The sequence below is a fragment of the Nesoenas mayeri genome (genome assembly GCF_963082525.1).
Source record: "Nesoenas mayeri genome assembly, chromosome: 1".
Lineage (NCBI taxonomy): Eukaryota > Metazoa > Chordata > Aves > Columbiformes > Columbidae > Nesoenas > Nesoenas mayeri.
The window spans coordinates 44,909,642-44,930,892 of record NC_137541.1 but is presented as its reverse complement, the minus strand read 5'-3'; the positions used below and the strand labels follow the sequence as shown (position 1 = coordinate 44,930,892).

Below are 21,251 nucleotides of genomic sequence, written 5' to 3'. Positions count from 1 at the left end.
TGGCACCCTCCAAGTAGATAAGTTTCTCCTCGTATTCAGATGGAACCTCCTATGTTTCTATCTGTGCCCATTGCCCCTCATTCTATCACTGGGCATCACTAAAATAAGTCTGGTCCCGTCCTCTTGACACCCACCCTTGAGATGTTTATAAACATCAATAAGATCCCCCCTCAGCCTTCTCCAGGCTGAACAGACCCAGCTCTCTCAGTCTCTCCTCATAAGAAAGGTGCTCCAGACCCCTCATCATCTTTGTAGCTCTCTGCTGGACTCCTTCCAGGAATTCCTTGTCCTTCTTACACTGGTGAGCCCAGAACTGGACACAGTTCTCCAGATGTGGCCTCTCCAGGGCAGAGCAGAGGGGGACTTGCTGGTCACACTCTTTCTAATGCACCCCAGGATACCACTGGCCACCTTGGCCACAAGGACACATTGCTGGCTCATGGTCAACCTGTTGCCTGCCAGGACTCCCAGGTCCCTCTCTGCAATGTGACTTTCTAGCAGGTTAACCCCTAACCTGTACTAGTACATGGGCCAGTTCAGGTCAACTGTCAAGTCTGGGGGACACAACCCATCTCCCCGCTGGTGCTGAGAAGCCTTCATGGAGTGGAGGCTCCGGTCAAGCCCTGGCCTTGGTGTGTGGAGCCTGGAGTTGCGTGTTGGACACAGTCACCACCTCTGCTCCCTCATGCTGCTGGGGCAGCTACCCCACTGCAACCTCAATATTGCTGCTCCAGTGTAGCAAAACCTGCTCCCCTGAAGCCCACGGCTTGCTCGTGGCTTTGGCATGACGCCAGGCTGGAGTGCCAAGTAGGGAACAGGGATTTTTTACAATTTCTAATTCTCTTAAACCTCTGTGGAATTCCATGAAACAACGAAAAAGACACTTTTGGGACAGAGGACTTTATCCACGCTAATTTAAACGACCAACTGAATCTAATGACATGTTAGAATTCCTCAGAAAAAAAAAGAAAACTAAAAAAAACCTTAAAGTAAGGCATATGACTAAAACCAAGAAACCTTTTATAATGGAAATTATTAGCTGGTTGTTAAAAACTGTGGGCTGTTACCAAGATCCTGCTACAATGCTTTTGAAAGAAGTAATAAAGAAAGATGTAAAATTAATGGCAGGATTGGTTATTTTCCCTATGCCCTTTAAGTTTTGATATTTAAGATTTCAAGCTTGTCAACACTATAAGGTTAAATGTCCATTTTTAACACTATTTAATTTTGCATCCCTCTATGAATATTTAAAATTTTTCTTTCATTTTTTAAAGGCAGTAAAGTAGAGCAACTCCCTATGTTATCTTATGTATCCTTTTTTAAACATAACAGGTGTGTGAGTGGCGTACACAGACCTTCAACTATGCACAGGGAATTTGGTTGCATTCCTTTGTAACTCCAACAAGCAAAGGTTCACTGGAATGCAAAACTTGAGCTTCCAGGGACAATAAAGTGCTGCAGGTAGAATAAACTAGCTTTTAGAAAATTAAAATGACAGTATTTTCTTGATGTCATTTTCAATTTATTTTTCCAAATGAGGTGTGATTTATGAAAAAGCATAACATTTTCTAGCTTGGTTCTTTTATGCCTATCTTAAGGGTCAAACTGCAAGGAAATACCAGTATTCAGTAAACACCATACTCCTAAATGTTCAAATGCCTACATTTAACTATATGTTGCTTAATGAGCTTGGTTTTGATCTAGTTCCAGAACATATTCTGAAGAACATATTCAGGCACCAGTTGCTTCGCTTTGGTAGCCAGAATGCTCATGGCATTTCCCCCCTCCCCTACATCTTAAAACCGCATTTTCTATCTTCATGTGCAATGCTTATTCTCAGTCTTGCTTTATTACTGGCTAAGAAATGCATACTATTTTTATAATATGCCTGAAATAAGAATCACATTTGTCCTACTCTGCTTAATGGCAGATAAACATGTAAGCACTTGTGACACCAATATCACTTTGTTTCCTGTGGAGATACACTACCCAACTCCTGCTTATCTTTACTATCTGTTCCTAATGCTGGCTACAGCAAATGCTCTGACAAGAGCTACACTTTGTTGTGCCTTTTCTTTCGCCTAGTGAGCATCCAACTGTGCTGCTGTAACTTGATGTGTATGTTCTGTCTACCACTGACTACTTAATGCTTGGGCACAACAAAAGGAGGCAGGTGTTTCAACTTAAAACCTGTAGGTCCTCTGAGCCAAGTTTAATTCATGTTATAAGTAAACAAACGTGCCTTAAAAACAAAACAAAACACAACACAACCCCCCCCCCCAAACAATTACCAAAATAACCTCCCCCCAAAACATCTCCTGTTTTCCACACATACTTGGAAGTAAAAAAAAAACCCAAATAACCACATTTTTTATTTCTTCACTTCTGGTCCCCTTTTGTATGGCCTAAAATACTGTTGCAAATATTAGCTTCTTGACTTGTCACACACAGTAATTAATTCACAAGAGTTTAACACTGCAATTTTGTTACCACAATCTGTTTTTCACATCTGACTTTCAAACAACTCTATTCCTTTGCTAACTACACTTTTTCTGGTTTCCTATTCTCCATTACACAAGCTTACAAACTAATTCCTCTTTCTAATTGCTTGTCTTGGCCCATATGATATTCTTTAGTGCCGCAGTGCGACACCTTTCAGAAAATTTCATTCCTGGTCAACAGATCAATTTTCACATAAGCCCTGTGAAAAAGTACATTTTCTCACAGAATGAACCTACCCTTAATTGTGAAAGCAACACTCTTAACTCTTCACACTTCAAATCAAATATTAAAATCAACTTCCGTTTTTCTTTAACTCATGATTTAATTTTTTTGCAAAGACACAGTAGATAGAATCGCAGAATGAATTACAGAATGGCTGGCGTTGGAAGGGACCTCTGGGGATCATCTAGTCCAACCCACCTGCTAAAGCAGGTTCACCTGGAGTAGACTGCACAAACTTCAGTAAATTTCACTGAAGTAAAATAAAGATGATTCTAACTCAAGATATAGAATGTTTGAACTCTACATGTTAACAAAGCTCTAAAAAAGAAGCCATTTGAGCTAGTCACACTTCTTAGTCTGTCTTCTGACAACTGAAGTCATTATGTCTTTGATTATATAGCACATTTAGATAATAAACACTAATATTTTGCACAAACCAATACAACAATAATCAAAAATATAAAAATAAACAAACTGAAAATTGCCCTACAGAAGGATTTGTTGAGGTGTTCCTGAGTCCAATCCTTATTATGCTACAAAAAGCAGAAAAACTTCAGACTATTTCTATTTTTATCCTTTAACGAATGTGCCAACTTGCAGGCTGTTTCTTTCTCGCTGGAGCAGCACTAATAAATCCTTCCCAAATCTACTGGGCTACACATGCCATTGATCTTTTAACTGGGAGGCACAAGAAAAGGCAATCCTGTAGTACCATCGACTCACTAGAAAGACCATGAAAGCCTCAGCCTCAGTTGACTATTCCTGGAATGTTTCATTTAGCTAATCTAACAGCCGACTACCTCCAAACCCAGTATTTTGTTGCCTGCGGCCAGATGTTCCCATCACTTCTTGGAGGAGAACATCTCAGCTCATGACACAGCAGTGTGGGGTAAGAAGGTGAACTGGTAGAAAGCTATCAACTATTCCTTCAAAACAAAGTGAATAATTTATCTGTTGATGCAAGTTTAGGAGAGGTGAAGGAAGTCGGCTCTGTCAGGAGCAGGTAGTCAGTGGATGACACAGACTATACTGCCAAGATGCATCTTTATATATCAATCCTTACTGCTTTGGTTCTGCAGTTGACTGACAGGTCACATTTCCAGACCAACCATTACTTAAGGTACGTACTTACTACATGGCAGAAGACAACAAGCTTTCCACCTCTCCCTGAAATTTTATCTTTTAAGGGTAAATATTGTTAAATTCCATCAATAAAATTTTGTTACAGCCTCACAAAGAACTGTTCTTCTGAGTCTACAGCCATGAATCTGACAGCCCAAACAACCCGCTATAGATCAAATGGAAATGCTTTGCTCTCTTGTGCAAGCTTCAGTCTGAATTAGTCTTCTCACCAGCTTTAGCAAATACCAGCGAGATATGTCAGCTGCGACCACAAGCTGTTCACTAATAAGTCATAGTGGTTTTGTTCACTAGAGAATGCTTAAAGAGATCTAAAATGCTACATCCTATAACCCTCTATGCAACACAGTTCTATTTCACAACATGCTTACTCTTAAAAGAAAATAATCAACTTTTAATAGTATTCTTTCCTTGCATATTTTAAATAAAAATGTGTATTATGTGCTACTTCAAAATACAGAAACAAATTAAAAACATTTGCTTATGCCAATGAGAATGTAAACATTCTAATATACAACCTTATATGTATGTATTTACTGTACCATTTTAGTATCAAATACCATGTGGAGTTTTTTTCTGAAGGCTGCCTTACCAAATTTCAGTGCATTTTTGTCAAATGACAGCACAGTTGAAGCCAACTGGATCCTCTACAGAATTATGACATACAGCAAGACTGCCAGAGGCAAAAGCAAACAGGAAAAAAAAAAAATAACAACCCTAAATCAGCAAATATATTTATAGAGAATTTTGTTGTTACAGCCCTGCAGACCTCCAAGGTCTTGAAGCAAAACAGCAGCATACACATCCATCAAAAGAAACCTATAGCATCCTTGCAGCATGCTATTTTAACATCTTTATAAATAAGGCCTGATTACTGCAACCAAAACCACTATTTTAACAGCTGGTATCACAGTATCACAGTATGTCTGGGATTGGAAGGGACCTCAAAAGATCACCTAGTCCAATCCCCCTGCTGGAGCAGGAACGCCTAGGTGAGGTCGCATAGGAACATGTCCAAGTGGGTTTTGAATGTCTCCAGAGAAGGAGACTCCACAACCTCCCTGGGCAGCCTGTTCCAGTGCTCTGTCACCCTCACTGAGAAGAAGTTTTTTCTTAAATTTAAGTGGAACCTCTGTGTTCCAGCTTGATCCCATTACCCCTTGTCCTATCATTGTTTGCCACCAAGAAGAGCCTGGCTCCATCCTCATGGCACTCACCCTTTATATATTTATAAACATTAATAAGGTCACCCCTCAGTCTCCTCTTCTCCAAACTAAAGAGCCCCAGCTCCCTCAGCCTTTCCTCATCAGGGAGGTGCTCCACTCCCTTAATCATCTTTGCTGCCCTACGCTGGACCCTCTCCAGCAGTTCCCTGTGCTTCTGGAACTGAGGGGCCCAGAACTGGACACAATATTCCAGATGTGGTCTCACCAGGGCAGAGTAGAGGGGAAGGAGAACCTCTCTCGATCTACTAACCACACCCCTTCTAATACACCCCAGGATGCCATTGCCTTCCTGGCCACAAGGGCACAGTGCTGGCTCATGGTCATCCTGCTGTCCACCATGATCCCCAGGTCCCTTTCCCCTACACTGCTCTCTAATATGTAATTTCCCAACCTATACTGGAACCTGGTATGATTTACCTATACCAGTTTTTCTATTGGGTATATAAAACCACCACCATTCCCTGACTCGCCTGATCAGCTGTGATGCAGAACATGCATTTTTTTCTGCCTTCTGCAGAATGGTTTACACCTGAATACCACATTTTTCTTTTACACTTGAATGTTGTTGTTATTATTATAATTTTACTGAAAACATTCAATCCAATGAATTTATTATTATTCTGTTAAATTTGAGGAAAGAGTCATCAAAGAACTCTTTCTTCTGTTAGAAGTAATAGTGAAAACACAATCTGAAGACTCACCTACTGCTACCTCTCACTCCACAAATCCATGCTGGTTTTCAGCCAGTCTACCGAAATGCAACACAATTAAAGAAAATATCAATTTTGAGCACTGAATCAGGTGGCTTATATTTGAGACAGAAATGATGCAAAATATGGAATTCATTAATTGATTAAATAAAGGTGTTTTTTTTTTCCAATATACTAATCAAATCAAGCACACAAAGTATCTTCAGGGATTTTATCAAGAGATTGAGTCCACAGGCTATTTCAGACCCTGGAGAAATACCAATGACAACAGCTATTGCATGTTCTCTGCACCTTTGCACAGTTTGTCAGATTTAATGTTGAGATACTAGGAGAAGACACGGAGACAAGTGTAATCAATGACGTATTGATATTACTAAGAATCCTAAGGTTTAATCTCCATGCGGGGACTAGGAGTCACATTTTCCCAGCTTATCTACCAGTATTAATCAACAAAGCAAGGGCTTTACTGCCAGGAGTTCAAGAAAGCTATCACCAATATTTGCAGTAGCTATGGCCATTCAAATAAAAATGTATTTTTTAAAAAGCATAGAAACCAGAAGTGCAAGCAGATAGCTTTGCTTCCATTTACTCTGGCACAACAAAAAACTTACGATAAGAAACCTCATCTCTTTTCAGGAATATCTGTAAAAAAGAGTATTTTTGCACCCACAAAATTAGTATTACAGTTGAATAGAAAGGATTTTTTCATATAAGCAGTCAAAAATATGAATAATTTCTTGAAAATACTTTTAATAAGAATTTTAATATCATAGGTATGGTGTTCAGACTACTGACTAGCTGAATAAAAACTGCTCTTTCCTTCTTCTCTCCCTCCCACCCCCAACAGTTCTTTTATTTAATTCATATCTCCCAGCAGCTTTAAGGTGAAAGGCTGAAACTGTTCAGCACAAATACAGGATTCAGAAACTGCATTCCAGAAGTTTCTTTTCACAACCAATGAAACCAAACTAAAACTAAACAAATAGATGTGACACATAAAACCATTTTTCAAAAATCCAAGAAAGGAGAAATGAAACTCAAATCTGAGACATTACTTTCTTTTCATCAAGGGTATAAACACACACAAAAAAATTGTGACAAATTATGTCAGAAATACTTCAAAATTCTTCTTGGGTGTTGCTTTGTTATTATTTTATTGCATTCTCAGAGAACCTGTAAGGAAGTGAACTTAGTATAAGGAAGAATAAGAAAAATAATAATAAACATAAAAAGATCATGCCTGATTTTGTTTGCCTGGCTAAATTATCACCTAACAAGATCCCATTCTATGGCATCAGCCTCTTAAGATAAACCCAGCTGAAATCCAAGGTCTGATGGCTGTCTGACTCAGTGGTAGGTGCTGGGCAGTAACAGATGCTAATTAAGCAACCTCTGCCTTATTTGCTGCTCCTTCCTGATTTTTAAACATAGATTTCTCTATGTTTTCATCAGCTTCTGTAGAGGAGTACTAGGAGAAACTGCCCAAAAGAAAAAGATAGCGTAAGTTTACCAGCTTACAAGAAGAATGAGGTGGAGGGAAAGGGAACTGGAAAAAACACCACGAGAAACAAAACAGAACATATCACTGCACAAATGCATGCCTGGACCCTTAAACCAGCTCTCTGTAATGTTAATCACTAACTTGAAACATTCACATCAACACAAAGCTGCAAGTACCAAAGAGGAAGTCCCACGAAGAAACTGGCTAATTCAAAATAAACCAGCCTCTTGAATATGTATACTGAAAATCTGACCTTCCTGGACAGGACGATGAGTGCAGTGTAAGAAACCGCATCCAAGTACTAACTTCCCATCTCCTGCATTCCAGTGATTACTAGAGATGTGTTTTGTAGATGGCTGAACACATCCAAAGCAACTGCTCTTAAACGGAACTTAAAAGGAAAACCAAGTTATGAAGAAGCAAAAGCAAAAAAGCAGATCTTCCATCCTTACAGAAAGGGTACTGCCTGGTGTGGTAGCTTCTCTAAGGGAAGTAGCATTTTCAAGTGCAATACAAGAACTTTAGCATCAGCATTACAAAGGTTGCTAACAGAAGAGAAAAAACCAAACCAAAACAAATTGCTGATAACATTACCCCTGGAAAATCTAGTAAAAGGCAGGTTTAAGAAATCTTTCTGTTATCTAGGCTGAAATTATTTTCCTTGTGCAGTGCCAGCTTTCTTCTGTAGAAGAAATGAAAGTCTGCTAATTGAATACATCAAAAGCAGGTCCATCAGTTTTGACAAAACCATACTAGCAATTTAGAACATGCACCTGTGTTTCTTGAACAGGGATTTCAAAAACATCAAGCTTCATGTGAACTTGAAAGCAGAACTCTACAAAAATAACTGCATATTTTCTAGCGTAACCCTGCAAAAGGTTGAGACAGCTGCCAACCGTGACTGAAGGGAGACAATACAGCAATCCCTGAAAATCAAACAGCCTTGATGGTATTCGGCCTCAATTTTTTTTCTATCTGGTACTGAAATCTTCTGGTAGGTGACCACAGGCTCAGATTCAAAGAAGAGAGAATCAGAAAAGCTACGCATTCTTGGGAGATGCAAAGAAGGAAATCAGACAACATCCAGTAAGTAAAAAGACTGTTTCCAAGCACAGAAGGAAGGAAGAAGGCAGAACTTCTGCTCAGAGAAGGCTCTGTGTGGTAATGCCTGCTGGGGATCCAAGGGAACCGCTTGAGCGGCAAGAGACATAGGTCTGAAAGTTCAGGCTGCTCTTGATACAATGCTTCCTACCTCCAAAATTAACCACAGGAGAATATACTGTACTGCCTCTTGCTGAAAGCCTGGGTCAGTACTGCCATTCAGTCTGCTGGTCTGGAATGGGAACAGTTCACTGGAGCCAAGAGTGCCCTATTTGCACATGTGAATGAGGATCTAGGAATCACATTCTAATTTGAAGCCTAGAGACAGAAAGTCTTAGCACTACATCAGTTGAAAACATAAATTAATTTTGTTGGGCTTTCCCTGGAAACAAAAGAAGCCTGAACTACTCAGGCTGTGTCAAGACCCCCAAAGCAGTCAAACCCCTGGTAAAAGTGGAGCTCACCAAATACTTCTTTCTTATCTATGTTCTTTGTTTCGGAGGGTGACCTGTACAACTCACACACGACTAGCAGATCACTTCATAGCCTACCTAATTTCTCTCTGTTCAACTAAAAGCACTCACCCCGCAGCTAATCCTCCTAGGGGAGAATTACACCCTACAGCAGTGTGGCAGGAGCAGCCTGATCTGGAACACGCTCCTGTCACTAATGTGACAGTCAGACGGATAAGAACTGTTTCTCAGGATAAAATATCTGGGAAACAGGCTGGTGAACAGCGGGTTATGGCCCTCCGCCAGTTCACATGCAAAGACAGCTTACAGACCTTGGACTTCTGGGAAAGGGAAACAGATGTTTCAATTTGCACAGACTCTATCTCTCTATTTTATATCCACCACAGTTCTTAATGAAGCATTTGCTATCCAGTACATGGGCACAAGGCCCCCAGTGAACATTTATGGCTTGAAACATTAATTTATATAAATGTATTACTGCCCATGTCGTCTTTTCCAGCAAATCAAAGTGAATATGCTTTAAGGTATAACTCCATGATCTGGAGAACTGTTTCTCATTACATGATGAAGCACCTGCACTTAAAATATTGACACAGATGTATTCATTCTTAGGCTCTACTGCTTCTGGCACTGGAAAAAAAAGATTCCATACATCTGTTTTGATAAACAGTTTTACTGATTTACTAAGTAATCATTAATATTAGCATGAGATTAGTAGACATTTTAATTAAAACCTAACAGCTGTTGGAAGCCAAATTCCTCACACAATAGATGTTCACACATCAGCATGGTTCCTGAATGAGGGGAAGGAAGGAGAAAAAAAAAAGGGCAACTGCTTTCTGGACGATTTGTAGCCTGTGGATTACAGGCAAAATAAACTTTATCTAGGCAACACAATGAGACTCTGGTATTTTCTCTTTGTTTTCTAAGCACACAAAAACAATGAACAATCATTAAAAAAAAAAATCTAGTCCCACAACTGCAGTGTTGTCGAATTCAGAAGCAGATGTGTTATCATCTCCCTGTCTGTAACAGTCACGCTGGCCTAAACTCTGTGTCATCTGGGGGGAGATGACAGATTGAAAGTCGGTATCTCCATAGCTGCTACTGTGGATGGGAAGTTTTCAGCCCAGCAGATTTTTCACTGTGGAGCAGGAATATCTAAAATGCTTCATATTTAGGTTACACTGCAGTATGATGATTTCCTATCTAAACCAGGTCAACTTAAGGTTATGAAATTTCCACTTTCTATTGGTATGGAGATTCTGCTACAACAAAGACATTTTCCAGCTCCGTCTCCATTGTCTATTTTGCACTTCTCTGTCTTCCATGATATCTCTACCTGAAAATTTTAGAAACATTGAGTTTTCTTTCCCAACAAAATCTTTCATATACTCTGGACAAGAGAATCTGTCTGGTCTTCCATAACGTTACAATTTTATTTGTAGCTCTGAATTATTTAATGATTACAGAAAAAGCAGCTTTATTATATGATTCACTGCAGTGGGGATGGACACTAAGAATCAAAATGTATATTCTAAGGTACGCAACATCCCAGGAATACAAATATTCAGTATCGGTAATTGGCATTTTGAATAAATAATGCATGTTTTTAGCAAGGATTTTGTTTTTTAATGGGCTGCTAATTTTCAGAATTCTAAAGGAAGTTCAAGCTGAGCATGAAAAAGTTGGCTATATATTCAAAGTTATTAGAGGTTAAAAGAACAGTTCCAAGGTTTCTGCTTTACCTGATTAGTTACCTTGAAAACAAATCCAGACTTCTGTCAATTCAGCAGAGAAAAACAAACGAGAAACTATGGACAAAAATATTACAAATACAGTGAACACTGGCCAAACTAAATACAAAAAAGCATGTACTCACAGTGTGACAGGCACACTCATCTTAATGGGGAGGAACGAGGAATATTGCTTTATTGGGCTTATTCAGCTTTGTCTAGTTATCAAATAGATTCTACAATGGATTTCAAGTGTGACTACTGACTTCAGCAGACTACAGTAAAAACCTACTATTACACACACACTAATTCATTCCAACCTGTACATATACAGCTATAACTCACCTTAAATGACTATAAATGGAATACGGCCTCAGGCTACGCAATGATGTCTAGAGATGACAGATCCCCACAAACCAGCAAATTAAAACTGAAATAACAGAAACTTACTTGACAAGAAAGACTGTTTATTTATTTATTTATTACTTATCAAATTACTACTCCTGAACCAGCCAGCTCCATGGCAGAAATCACCCAAGGCATGTAGGTAAGATTTCATACAAGAGCAAACCTTTTTTTTGGTTCCCTCAAAGGCCACAGAAGCAAGTGATACCACTCCATGAACAGCAAGAACAGTGAAATCTGGATTTTAGTATGTACGTGTGTATGTAATTATGCATGTTTTCCGTGGATGCACATCTTGAGACTCAACTCAGATGTCGATACTGTGGCGTTTAATAAAGACTGCATCTTTCCCGGCAGTGGATGCATTAGCAATCTCTCATGATGCAGAGCTTTTTTTTCCACAGAAATTAATAGAAAATTAGCATCTGAGATTTCTATCCATCTGTCAAAACTGACAGAAAATGACTCATGGGAAAAATAGGGGGAGGAAAAGACAGGCAGACAATGTAATCACTTAAGGCCTTTCCACTTAGGAAATAAGAAAGTCGACTGAGAAGATTATGATTAGAGAGGTATTTTAACCAAAGCTACCAAGATTGTTATAGCTATTTTTTTTCCTCTGGAATGCACAAACAGGTAAAAATCCCACCTACTAAAGTACTTCCAAGAAGTAAACGCAAGCCAAACAGAAATATCTCTCAATGACAGCATTCTTGAAATTCAGAAGTGAGAGTGTTCGTAGACATCAGCTTGAAACCTTATCGGAGAAGTCACCCTATGAACACTGAAGCTATTTAGGGAAAACATTAGAATCCTCACAGAATATACATGAATAGCTGCCAAGAAATTATTGCTCTCATTGACTGAGCCAGTCAATGAAGAAATAATGTTAATTTCAACTCGCAGAGACAAGCATTCAGAATTTGGAGAAAAATGTGAAAATTAGCAATGGTTAAACAAAACTTAAACAAAAGCTTCCCGAAGCCTCTTAAATAGTCATATTAGAATTGTTTCACAACTAAAGAGGCCAATGAAAAGATGTTTTGATTTGACACCTTCTGAAAAAATGCACAGAAATTGCCTGAACTTCAATGACTATTCCTGAGTTCTTTTGGAATTTCCTTTAGAGTTTCTTAAATCCTAATCTAAAAAAGATTTTTTTAATGGTTCTGAGCTGTCTCTGAAAGACTTGACACATTTCCATTTCAGTTTGTTAATTTCACTATATATCACTGATTTCTTTCGTTCCTGTTCTAAATGTACATTTCAAAATGTGGGGGAAACAAACAATGAGCAAAAAGTAAATAATCCTTTTAAATAATTTCCTTGACTTTCAGTTTTTCCAGCATACATTCTGACATGCTGGTTTTCAGATACTTTTTTTTTCCCTTAATTTAAGCATCCTGCAATAAATCAACAGACCCACCTTAGTTCTCCCAAGTAAATGGTTTAACAGTCTTTATAACAAACCTGAGATTAACACACAAATTTAGGAATTTGGGGACAAAACCTCCCAGGTGCAAGAAGCAACATAAATCATTAATACATCTAATTCACAAGTTCTTGGAACCGTATCAGCATTACATGCTTGGAGTCTTGGAATTCCAAGCATAACGGAACGCCTCACAAGTAAAAAATTTTTGGCACATCCACCCTACTCTAATTTATCCAGATCTGCTTCCCCAATCCTGTATTTGATAACAGGCATTGAATGAAGATGTAAAAACCTTACAAACTGCGCGTATCGGTATGTGTACTATAAAACAGTAACTACAAAATGTTCCGTGCTTCTGTAACAAAGGCATTCTAACTGTAACTTTTGTACACTCAAGAAACAGGGAAGTGTTCTGTTTTTCTTTGCCAAGGGAAATGACAACAAAGCAAGCACAAGGGTGGCTAGTATTCATAATGAGACTCATAAATAAAGGAAATTATGTGCACAGTTATTCGTAAGGTACTTTTCCTCCTTTTGTTTACCATCCTGTAAAGTTCCGTTCATTAAAAAACAGGAAGAGAGGGAAAGGCTGAAGCATTCAGGACCATTGCTGCTGCAGCATTAGTTTTACAAAGATTAGAAAACAGTCTTGAGTGAAAAATGTCTAAAAAGTCTATCTTCTTCAATATACTCAGTGAATTGCACAGAATGCGACGAAAAGAAATGCAGATGCTACACTTAAATTCTTCCCAAGAAACCAAATTTCAACATATATTTAGATTTTCAAAATTAACCACTCATAAACTATGCAACATAATGATCTGATTTCTCTGTGACAAATGGAGACAAATTAAGTTAATATTAAAATGATGCTCCCTGCATGGAATATATGTCAGAGTAGTTACAGTTAATTGAGAAGACAAGCAGTTAAAATGAACAATTAAAGCAACCCTCAAGTCTCTGGTCAATTTAAATGATCCTTATATGAAAAGTAAATTACCTCCATTGAGATTCGCCTGTGTATCCGGTTTCTGAGACAAACACCAGTGGGAGACTGAACTTCATCAGATGACGTTCCAGAAGCTTGGTCACTTTCACCATCTGACCCCATTTTCAGATTTTCATGAACAATATCTTAAAAATAATCCAAAGCATTGAGAACAGTTAATCAGTATTCCACGAAACATCTCTCTTGTACAGATGGAAAACAACTGTATCATTACTGTGGACTGGGTTTTATGGCAGGGAAAGACTCATCACGGTCATGATGTACTTTGTATAGTCTTCATACACCTTTTATGGCTCAGGAATCACACAATGAACAGGATTACTTTATCGGACTTCTAGACAAACTTTATCATTATTTTTTCTTTTTGTGCTTTACAGAAGAACTCAGTTTCCCAAAACGAAAGACAGACAGTCCAAATCGAATTTTAATTCCCATAAGCCACCTTCCCCTCATGGCTTCAATTCCTGGACTCCCTCAATACCTCTTCTCTTTTAGCTGCTCTTGGATATAAAACATTAGCATTTTCAAATCAGAGTACCTGATGTTAGCAACCTAGACATATCTCGGGGAAACTTAAGAAAACCTGAGAGGTACAGGCATTATTTTCAGAAATATCAAATATGGAAACTTCAGTTATAAAAATCACTGGTGTGCACGTGTGGAGGAAGGGGACGTATTCTGACCATCTAAACGCAGGCCTACAACATGCAAGCGGATTCAGCAGCAGACCTGATATTTAGGAGCAATTAAGTGAAATCTGTGACCTTATGGAGGAACTGAGGTAACAAACTGCCTGAGTTGTTATATATGGTGTTGCAGGCTCTTCATGTCAACTGAAATTGGTACTTTTAACACAATCTGGTAGGTTCCTCCACACAAAAGCACTTCTGTATATTATGTATATACATACATGTTACTTTTAAGCACCCCAAGATCTTCCAGACTTTGGAAGACACCATAATGAACGAACATCAAGGTGGTGTCAGTAATAGCACAAAGAGTCAAACAACTTGCAAAAGGACACACAATGGGAAACTGGTCATACAGGCAATTCACTGTGAGTAATGCTTCACCATCACCTCTGAAATATTTAAACTCCAAATTACTGTAGAGATTATATACTTACAAACATAAAGGAGGTGTTTCAAAAGACACCAGTTTCCCTGCCCTGTCCTGATCCTTGGTATTAAGCATGACCTTTTACAGGATAAAACAGAACCTGACGAACAACTAAAAATCTCAAAACTCTACCCCTAAGAAATCAATCACTAATTTTAGCAAAACTCACAGAACTTCATTCAGCCTTGCCACCAACAGAACTGAAAATATTTAGCATTTGCACAGCACTAATTAAAAAAAAAATAGAACGTTCAAGTTTTATCACTATCAACAAGGAAGAGAGCTGAATTTTCTAAGAAAACAAAACAAAACAAAACTGTACACCAGTGTTTGGGTATGAACAAATCTTCTACAACGTCCATCCAGTTTGGCTCACACAGAATCACGTACACTTCAAAGGATCAAATCCTTCCTCAGTACAAAGAATTTCCTTTTACAGAAAACAGAATGGATATAAAAAGATTAACTCACAAGGTACGGGCAGCACATATTTTAACTCAAAGTATTGTAATTAAACACATAAAATAAGCATGCATCCCATGCACAAAGAGTATTTTCAAGCAGCAATGTGGATCTAAATTTGATCTTGATTAAAAATCCACATTCCACCAGAATTTTTCCTGCAAGTCATACTCAGATTTGGACTGAATGAGGAAAGAAAAGCTGCACTCCTTGCTTGATAAGAAACAAAAATTCTGGTTTCAAGCAAGGTAAATATTCATCAATGCTTCTAACAGCATGGTAGCTTGAAGCAGAGGAAAAGATTCTTAGCAGACATTCTAAGCAGACAAAATGTGATTCCTTTTTGCCTAGTCTCTAAGAAATCTCTCTTACTCTCTCAAATGACTTGGTACATGTCTTTTTAAAAATATCTAACAAACTGAAGGAAGTTGTTTTCAGTAACATAAAGGCATTATTGAAAACAGTATTTGCAGCAAAGCTGTTACGGCAGCATTGATGTATCTGGTAAACAGCACATTCACTATATCAGTTTTTTATTAAAGATTCTCTTTTAAAACACTTTTTTGAGAGGTCATATAATTCATTTTAGCAATTACAGCTCTCAAGATTCTGTTTGTAAAATTAAGTGTAACAGCTACTGACAATTGTTCCCCAATCTATTCATCCTCATGTTAGTACAAGCCCACCGATTGAGCCTCAAAGTCTATTTTCTTTAGAGAAGCTACACAAGAGACAGTCATCTGATCAACCTCACAAAATAAGCCTGATGGAATTAAAGAAGTATTGTCTTCTAAGCCATGGAGCAATTACATAATTTATTTTTTAAAAAGACTGACACTTATTAAAGTAATCATGTGATTAATACTGTCATATTCTGTATCTTAAAATATGCAATGTTCAGTTCACAAAATCACACACGTTATGAAATGACCGTAAAAAAATGACACTCTAAAATGTAACACTCAGAGCTACAAAGAGCATCCTAGTTGACAAAGATAATTCTACTAAAAAGATGGCCTATGCAATCATACACAACTAATGCATCTTTCAAGAACTAGTCACACAAACCCATACATTTGGGGCAGATAATGTAGCTGCAAGGGGATTCTGCTCTTTGTAAACCAGGAATAAGAAGACACTCAATGACAATGAGAATACAATGAGTACCACTCAAGTCTAAAGATGTGGTATTTCAGACTTCAATAAGATGACGGTCAGTCTATTATGAATATTGCTGTGATCTAACTAATTCTGTTAACTCTGTATAAGCTATATACACCCATTACCAAAAGATTTTAAGCAGGATACCGGCTGTATCATCCCCCCCAAAAAATAATCTATCATTAAGCACATGCCTGAATTTCTGATGGGCTAAATACCCACCTGCTTCTATCTAGAAAGGTTTGCAGTGTTTTAATTATATTCTAAATAGGGATACTTTTAAAAAAGGTCTTAACCGTGTTATCATCTAATATAAATGTGTCCTTTTATTCAATTAAAAAGGCATTAGTAGAGCCTTATGTTAATTATTTTAATAGCATAAACCCAGGAATAAGGCATTAACCTAGTAATTTTAATCATTTTACACAGGTGCATGAAGATAATATTTCATCAAGCAATGATGAAAATCATGCAAATACTCCCTTAATTTCACTAAGCTTTTCTATTGGCAAGTTCACCCGCACCAAAGCCAGCTTGCATGGTCTTCAGAGGTTTTAATGGTTCAATAATTTATTGAATTGCTTACACTGAATACCCGGGCCATTCTCTTACACATGTCTATGTTAATGTACTCTACATATCTAATTAATTATTCAGTATGGCCACATAATGAAAAGTTGCAGATGACTACAATATAACAAGAAAACAACGGAAGAACATTTAAAACAAAATGTTCTTCTCATGTCAGCTATGGGGAATGCACCACACGAGAGATTGATACAGGGAACCTACAGTGCAGCAAATTAGAACTCCTCGAAGTGAGCTAAAATAATATCCACTAATTAGTCAGCAGTGAGTCAGCCTGCAGGGTCTTTCCGTATTATTTCAAATGATTACAAAAATGACCATGTGACTTGCAGACTGGATTCTTTCCAAGGTGCACTGCTCTATCAAGTGGCTAAATTTTACAATTAGTTTCATTAATAACAATTCAAATAGTGAGAAATTGCCTTTGCCATTAACACTAGTGATCTATGAAGGCTGTATGGAAAAATAATTCCTTTCAATTCAAATATTTACGACAAAGAAACAAAGCCTCTCCATAACTATATCAACAGCACTGGCAAAAGCAGGGGAAACTCAGGTTCACCGGGAGGGTTGGCTTCAGTTGGCTTTGCACGTGCCAAGTGCCTCTCCAGCACTCCCAGTAATATAAATACTACAAGGACAACTAAGTTGGCTTTGCATTCAGCCAGGTCAGGTCCAAAAAGGGTTTATTAGCTCTGGCTCCGTCACGAGCTGCAGTAGCTTCTGAAGGTGCAAGACCGTATAGATATATAGAGGCTGTATAGATATACATGAGCTAAAAAAATCTCAGCCAAACCTTCAGTTGCCCCAGCGGCATGGCCGATTCAAAACTGGGCCTGAGAGTCACCTATGTCACTTAAAATCATTACAACAACCAAATTCTAAATTAAAAAGGACTACAAAATTTTAAACAAATGCACAATTTGTCAAGATCCATTCAGAATTCTGGTCTTCACAAAACTTTTTACAAAACCTAACAGAGATGTTTCCAAGTAGAAATTCTTTAAAAAGTATTTGCAGATTTTACATGTTACCACAACAGCAGGAACCCATGTTCGGTGCTCACAAAACAAACAGAACTCCAAATCAAACCTGGGCTTCTCAACCAATTTTTGTATTGATAGTCTCATTCAGAAGCAAGCAGCATGAAGATGTACCTGTGGCAGGTCTCATTTTAATCTGTTTTTTAACCAAATAACCAACCTTTAACTGCATCATTTTGTGATATCTCATTTCTCTGACAGCATTTTCCCATCACTGGAATAGAGAAAAAAGTGGAAAGAGGACGAAGGAAGAAAGCAAAGAAAATAGTCTAATGTAGTGTAGAATATTTGACTGTTTCATTTCTGATGTCATTATCCCAACGGACAAAACCTCAGCATCCTGCTGAGTAATAACCATTCTCATATGGTACATTCTTGTGTTATCTACCACTAGATAACATGTACAAGCAGCTTAAATTTTCAAAAATGAGCATTAAAAAAAATTGCATAATTTACAGCATCACTGCATCCAAAGCAAAAAGGTGCTTAACATATACATGGTCCACTCAGTAAATCTATTCCATACTACCTTCAATGAAACTACAAATCTTACAGGAATCTGTAGCTACTAGTAGTTATTATAACACTTCCTACCGAATAACATTTCAAAATTTTGAGTGCTGTTTGAACACTTCATCACCTACAAAACTTGATCACCTGAGAAAAATAAAACTAATGGCATTCTTCTGCAAAATTTATATATCAGTATTTTTTCATGTTAAAAATAAAGCTTTGAGAAAACTGGAAAAATCATTAAAAGAAACCAAACACTGTTTATTATTTTCCTTTTGCAAAGCTGAGTTGAAGTTCATAGAGAAATTTTGAAGGGGAATAAGTCATTGGTAAATTTACATTTAAAAATTTTGTTTTTAAAGGCAATACACATGAAAAAAAGCACAGAAGTATAAATCACTGGTGTTCCTATACATAGTTTATATACATACGATTTGACAAATAATTCATAAAACACTAAATATTCCTAACCAGAGATTTCTTTAAGTACATAACTTTTTTTTTATTGGTGAGAAAAAAAAAATAAAAAAAGAAAATTAAACTGTATAGGACTTGAGTTGAAATCAGGAATTGATATTCTAGTCAAACTGTTCACACCAAAACCTGTTTTCTTCTGTGATAACAACTGCTGCCATTGAAGATGACAGAATTCTTCTTTCCATTTGAATGGTGGCACAAACAGTAAAAAGGCAAGGTTTTGAATATGGTTAGTGATACTACAGCAGAGGAGGATTTAAATGGTTTGACTGCCATCTTGAAGATTCATAACTTAATCTTGAAGGAGATCAGTTTATCACACCCACCCTAATAAGGGCAGAAGATTGAAAAAATCGTAAAATTCTAATTAAACTGTGAGTTGCTCTCATTTTCTAGTATCAATTAACTAAGCATCATTTAAAATAACATAAAAGCAGGGTAAAATGGTGACTGGAGGCAGCAACACGACAAATTACTTGAAGGAGAAGAAAAAAACCTGTAATTTATTTGCCCCACAGAACCATAAATATCGATTGAGATCACAACAAAAAAGATAATTATAGTTGAAATTATAGTTGAGTGGCCTTAATTTACCACTGAAAAAGTAATTTTTTTTCTTATAATAACGAAAAGTCTAATTAATAGGCCAGTTCTTTTTAAATGCCACATAGAGGAGGATGATCCTCTATTTTTATCATATGCAACTTATTGCAGTTCTCACCAATATTTAACTGAGATGGACACATAGGTTTCTTGCAAAATATTAAGAAATAATACTTTAAAATTTTGTAATTTTGCAACTGAAAAACATTCATAGAAGACTTCTTTCTGGTCTTGTATTTGCCTTCTTCCTGAAAATCTTAGGAGACATTCAGTACCCTAAAACCAAGTTTCTCTAACCACCCTAGAAACAGACTGTTACATTCCTAGAGATTTATTAAAGCATTACGATAACTGTATCTCTTGCTAAAAATCAATACAGACATTATTCTTCAAATTAAAAATGAACTTAAACAAACAACGTAGTAAATTACCTAATCTGCTCCCATTTCTGGGCATTGCCATGAAAGAGCCGAGGCTGCCCCCTATGACGCTATGTGGTCTCCGTAACGGGGGCTTCTTGAAAGATCCTGTGTACTGGTGGAGAAATGAGTGCATGCTGTGAGACGTTGGAGGCCTGCCATTCTTCACAATGGGCTCTACAATTCACAAGGATCAACATATTCATTCCCACAAGCAAGCAGGATGGTCAGGAACATGCCAAAAGAAAAGAAAAAAAAAAAAAAAAAGAAAAAAAAAGAAAAAGAAAAAAAACAGTTACTAGATAGGAAATCACCACTCTCGTAAGATTCTCTTTCATACTAACAGTAAACCATAATACTACTGCTATTTCTCTATTAACCAATTAACCAAAACATGGCATTAAATATTACCCAAATCTCATTTTATTACATTCTGTCACTCTGCTGCTGGATCAGTAAATGACCTGAATACACAGTTTAAAAATGTGAATAAAACCAGAACGTATATTTCATTATCAACTTTTTATCTTCTGAATTAATGACTTGTCTTATTGCACAATGTTTCATCTTTACTATAATTTAAACAGACCAGATGTTAGATCAGCTCACACAATGAGCAAATTCAAACACAAGCCTTTGGAAATATTCTTCCTCTCAAAGTTCTTGAGGATCACTAGTAGCAAGGCCTTACTACTGGAAATCTTCAGAAGGAAACGTACCTGTCTATACTCACCAGAGCTGCCCTGCCATGATTAAGGTTATTAACTTAAAGGATATCATAATAATTAAGTATTCATTGAGTTACTCTGGCTTTCTACTGGACTGTGTCTTAAACAGCACTTAGACTTAAAATCAGGACTGTAATTTTTTTACTTACTATTATTGACAAATGATTTCCAAAAAAAGATGAAACATAAGAAATGTTAAAATCTGACCTACAAATGAGCATAAAAATTAAGCATTCGTGTTCTCTCAGCATCCTGACTCTGCACACATGGGCTGGCATTCAAGGATGGCTGTGGCAATGGATGCAGTCTAACTCAGAACGTACAGAGACTTTTTTTATCCCCAACAAGGAGGAGAACAGAAGCCATCCTGCATTGCCTGTCACAAAACTGGACTTACCAGGGCCACTGATGAAGTCAACCGTACAAGAAATCAAAGAAGAAATACTGTCACAATCCAAAGCATACCCAGAGGTGAGAGTCACCTGGCAACTACTTATAAGCAATGTCTCCATACCAGGTAAAAGACCAGACGTGATTGATTATTATTGATGATTAAGGGAGTGGAGCATCTCCCTTGTGAGGAAAGGCTGAGGGAGCTGGGGCTCTTTAGCTTGGAAAAGAGGAGACTGAGGGGTGACCTCATTAATGTTTACAAATATATAAAGGGTGAGTGTCACG

General features: G+C 37.5%; 1 protein-coding gene across 1 annotated transcript in view; it reads right to left on the bottom strand.

Annotated features, from left to right (window-relative positions):
- CDK17 (cyclin dependent kinase 17) overlaps positions 1-21,251 on the bottom strand; it is a 97,436-nt gene that overhangs the window by 22,849 nt on the left and 53,336 nt on the right. The window contains exons 3-4 of the mRNA XM_080363811.1: positions 19,858-20,022; positions 13,452-13,585 (exon numbers count right to left, since the gene is read on the bottom strand). Of these exons, the coding sequence (XP_080219937.1) occupies positions 13,452-13,585; positions 19,858-20,022 (299 nt within the window). The remainder of the gene's footprint in view (positions 1-13,451; positions 13,586-19,857; positions 20,023-21,251) is intronic.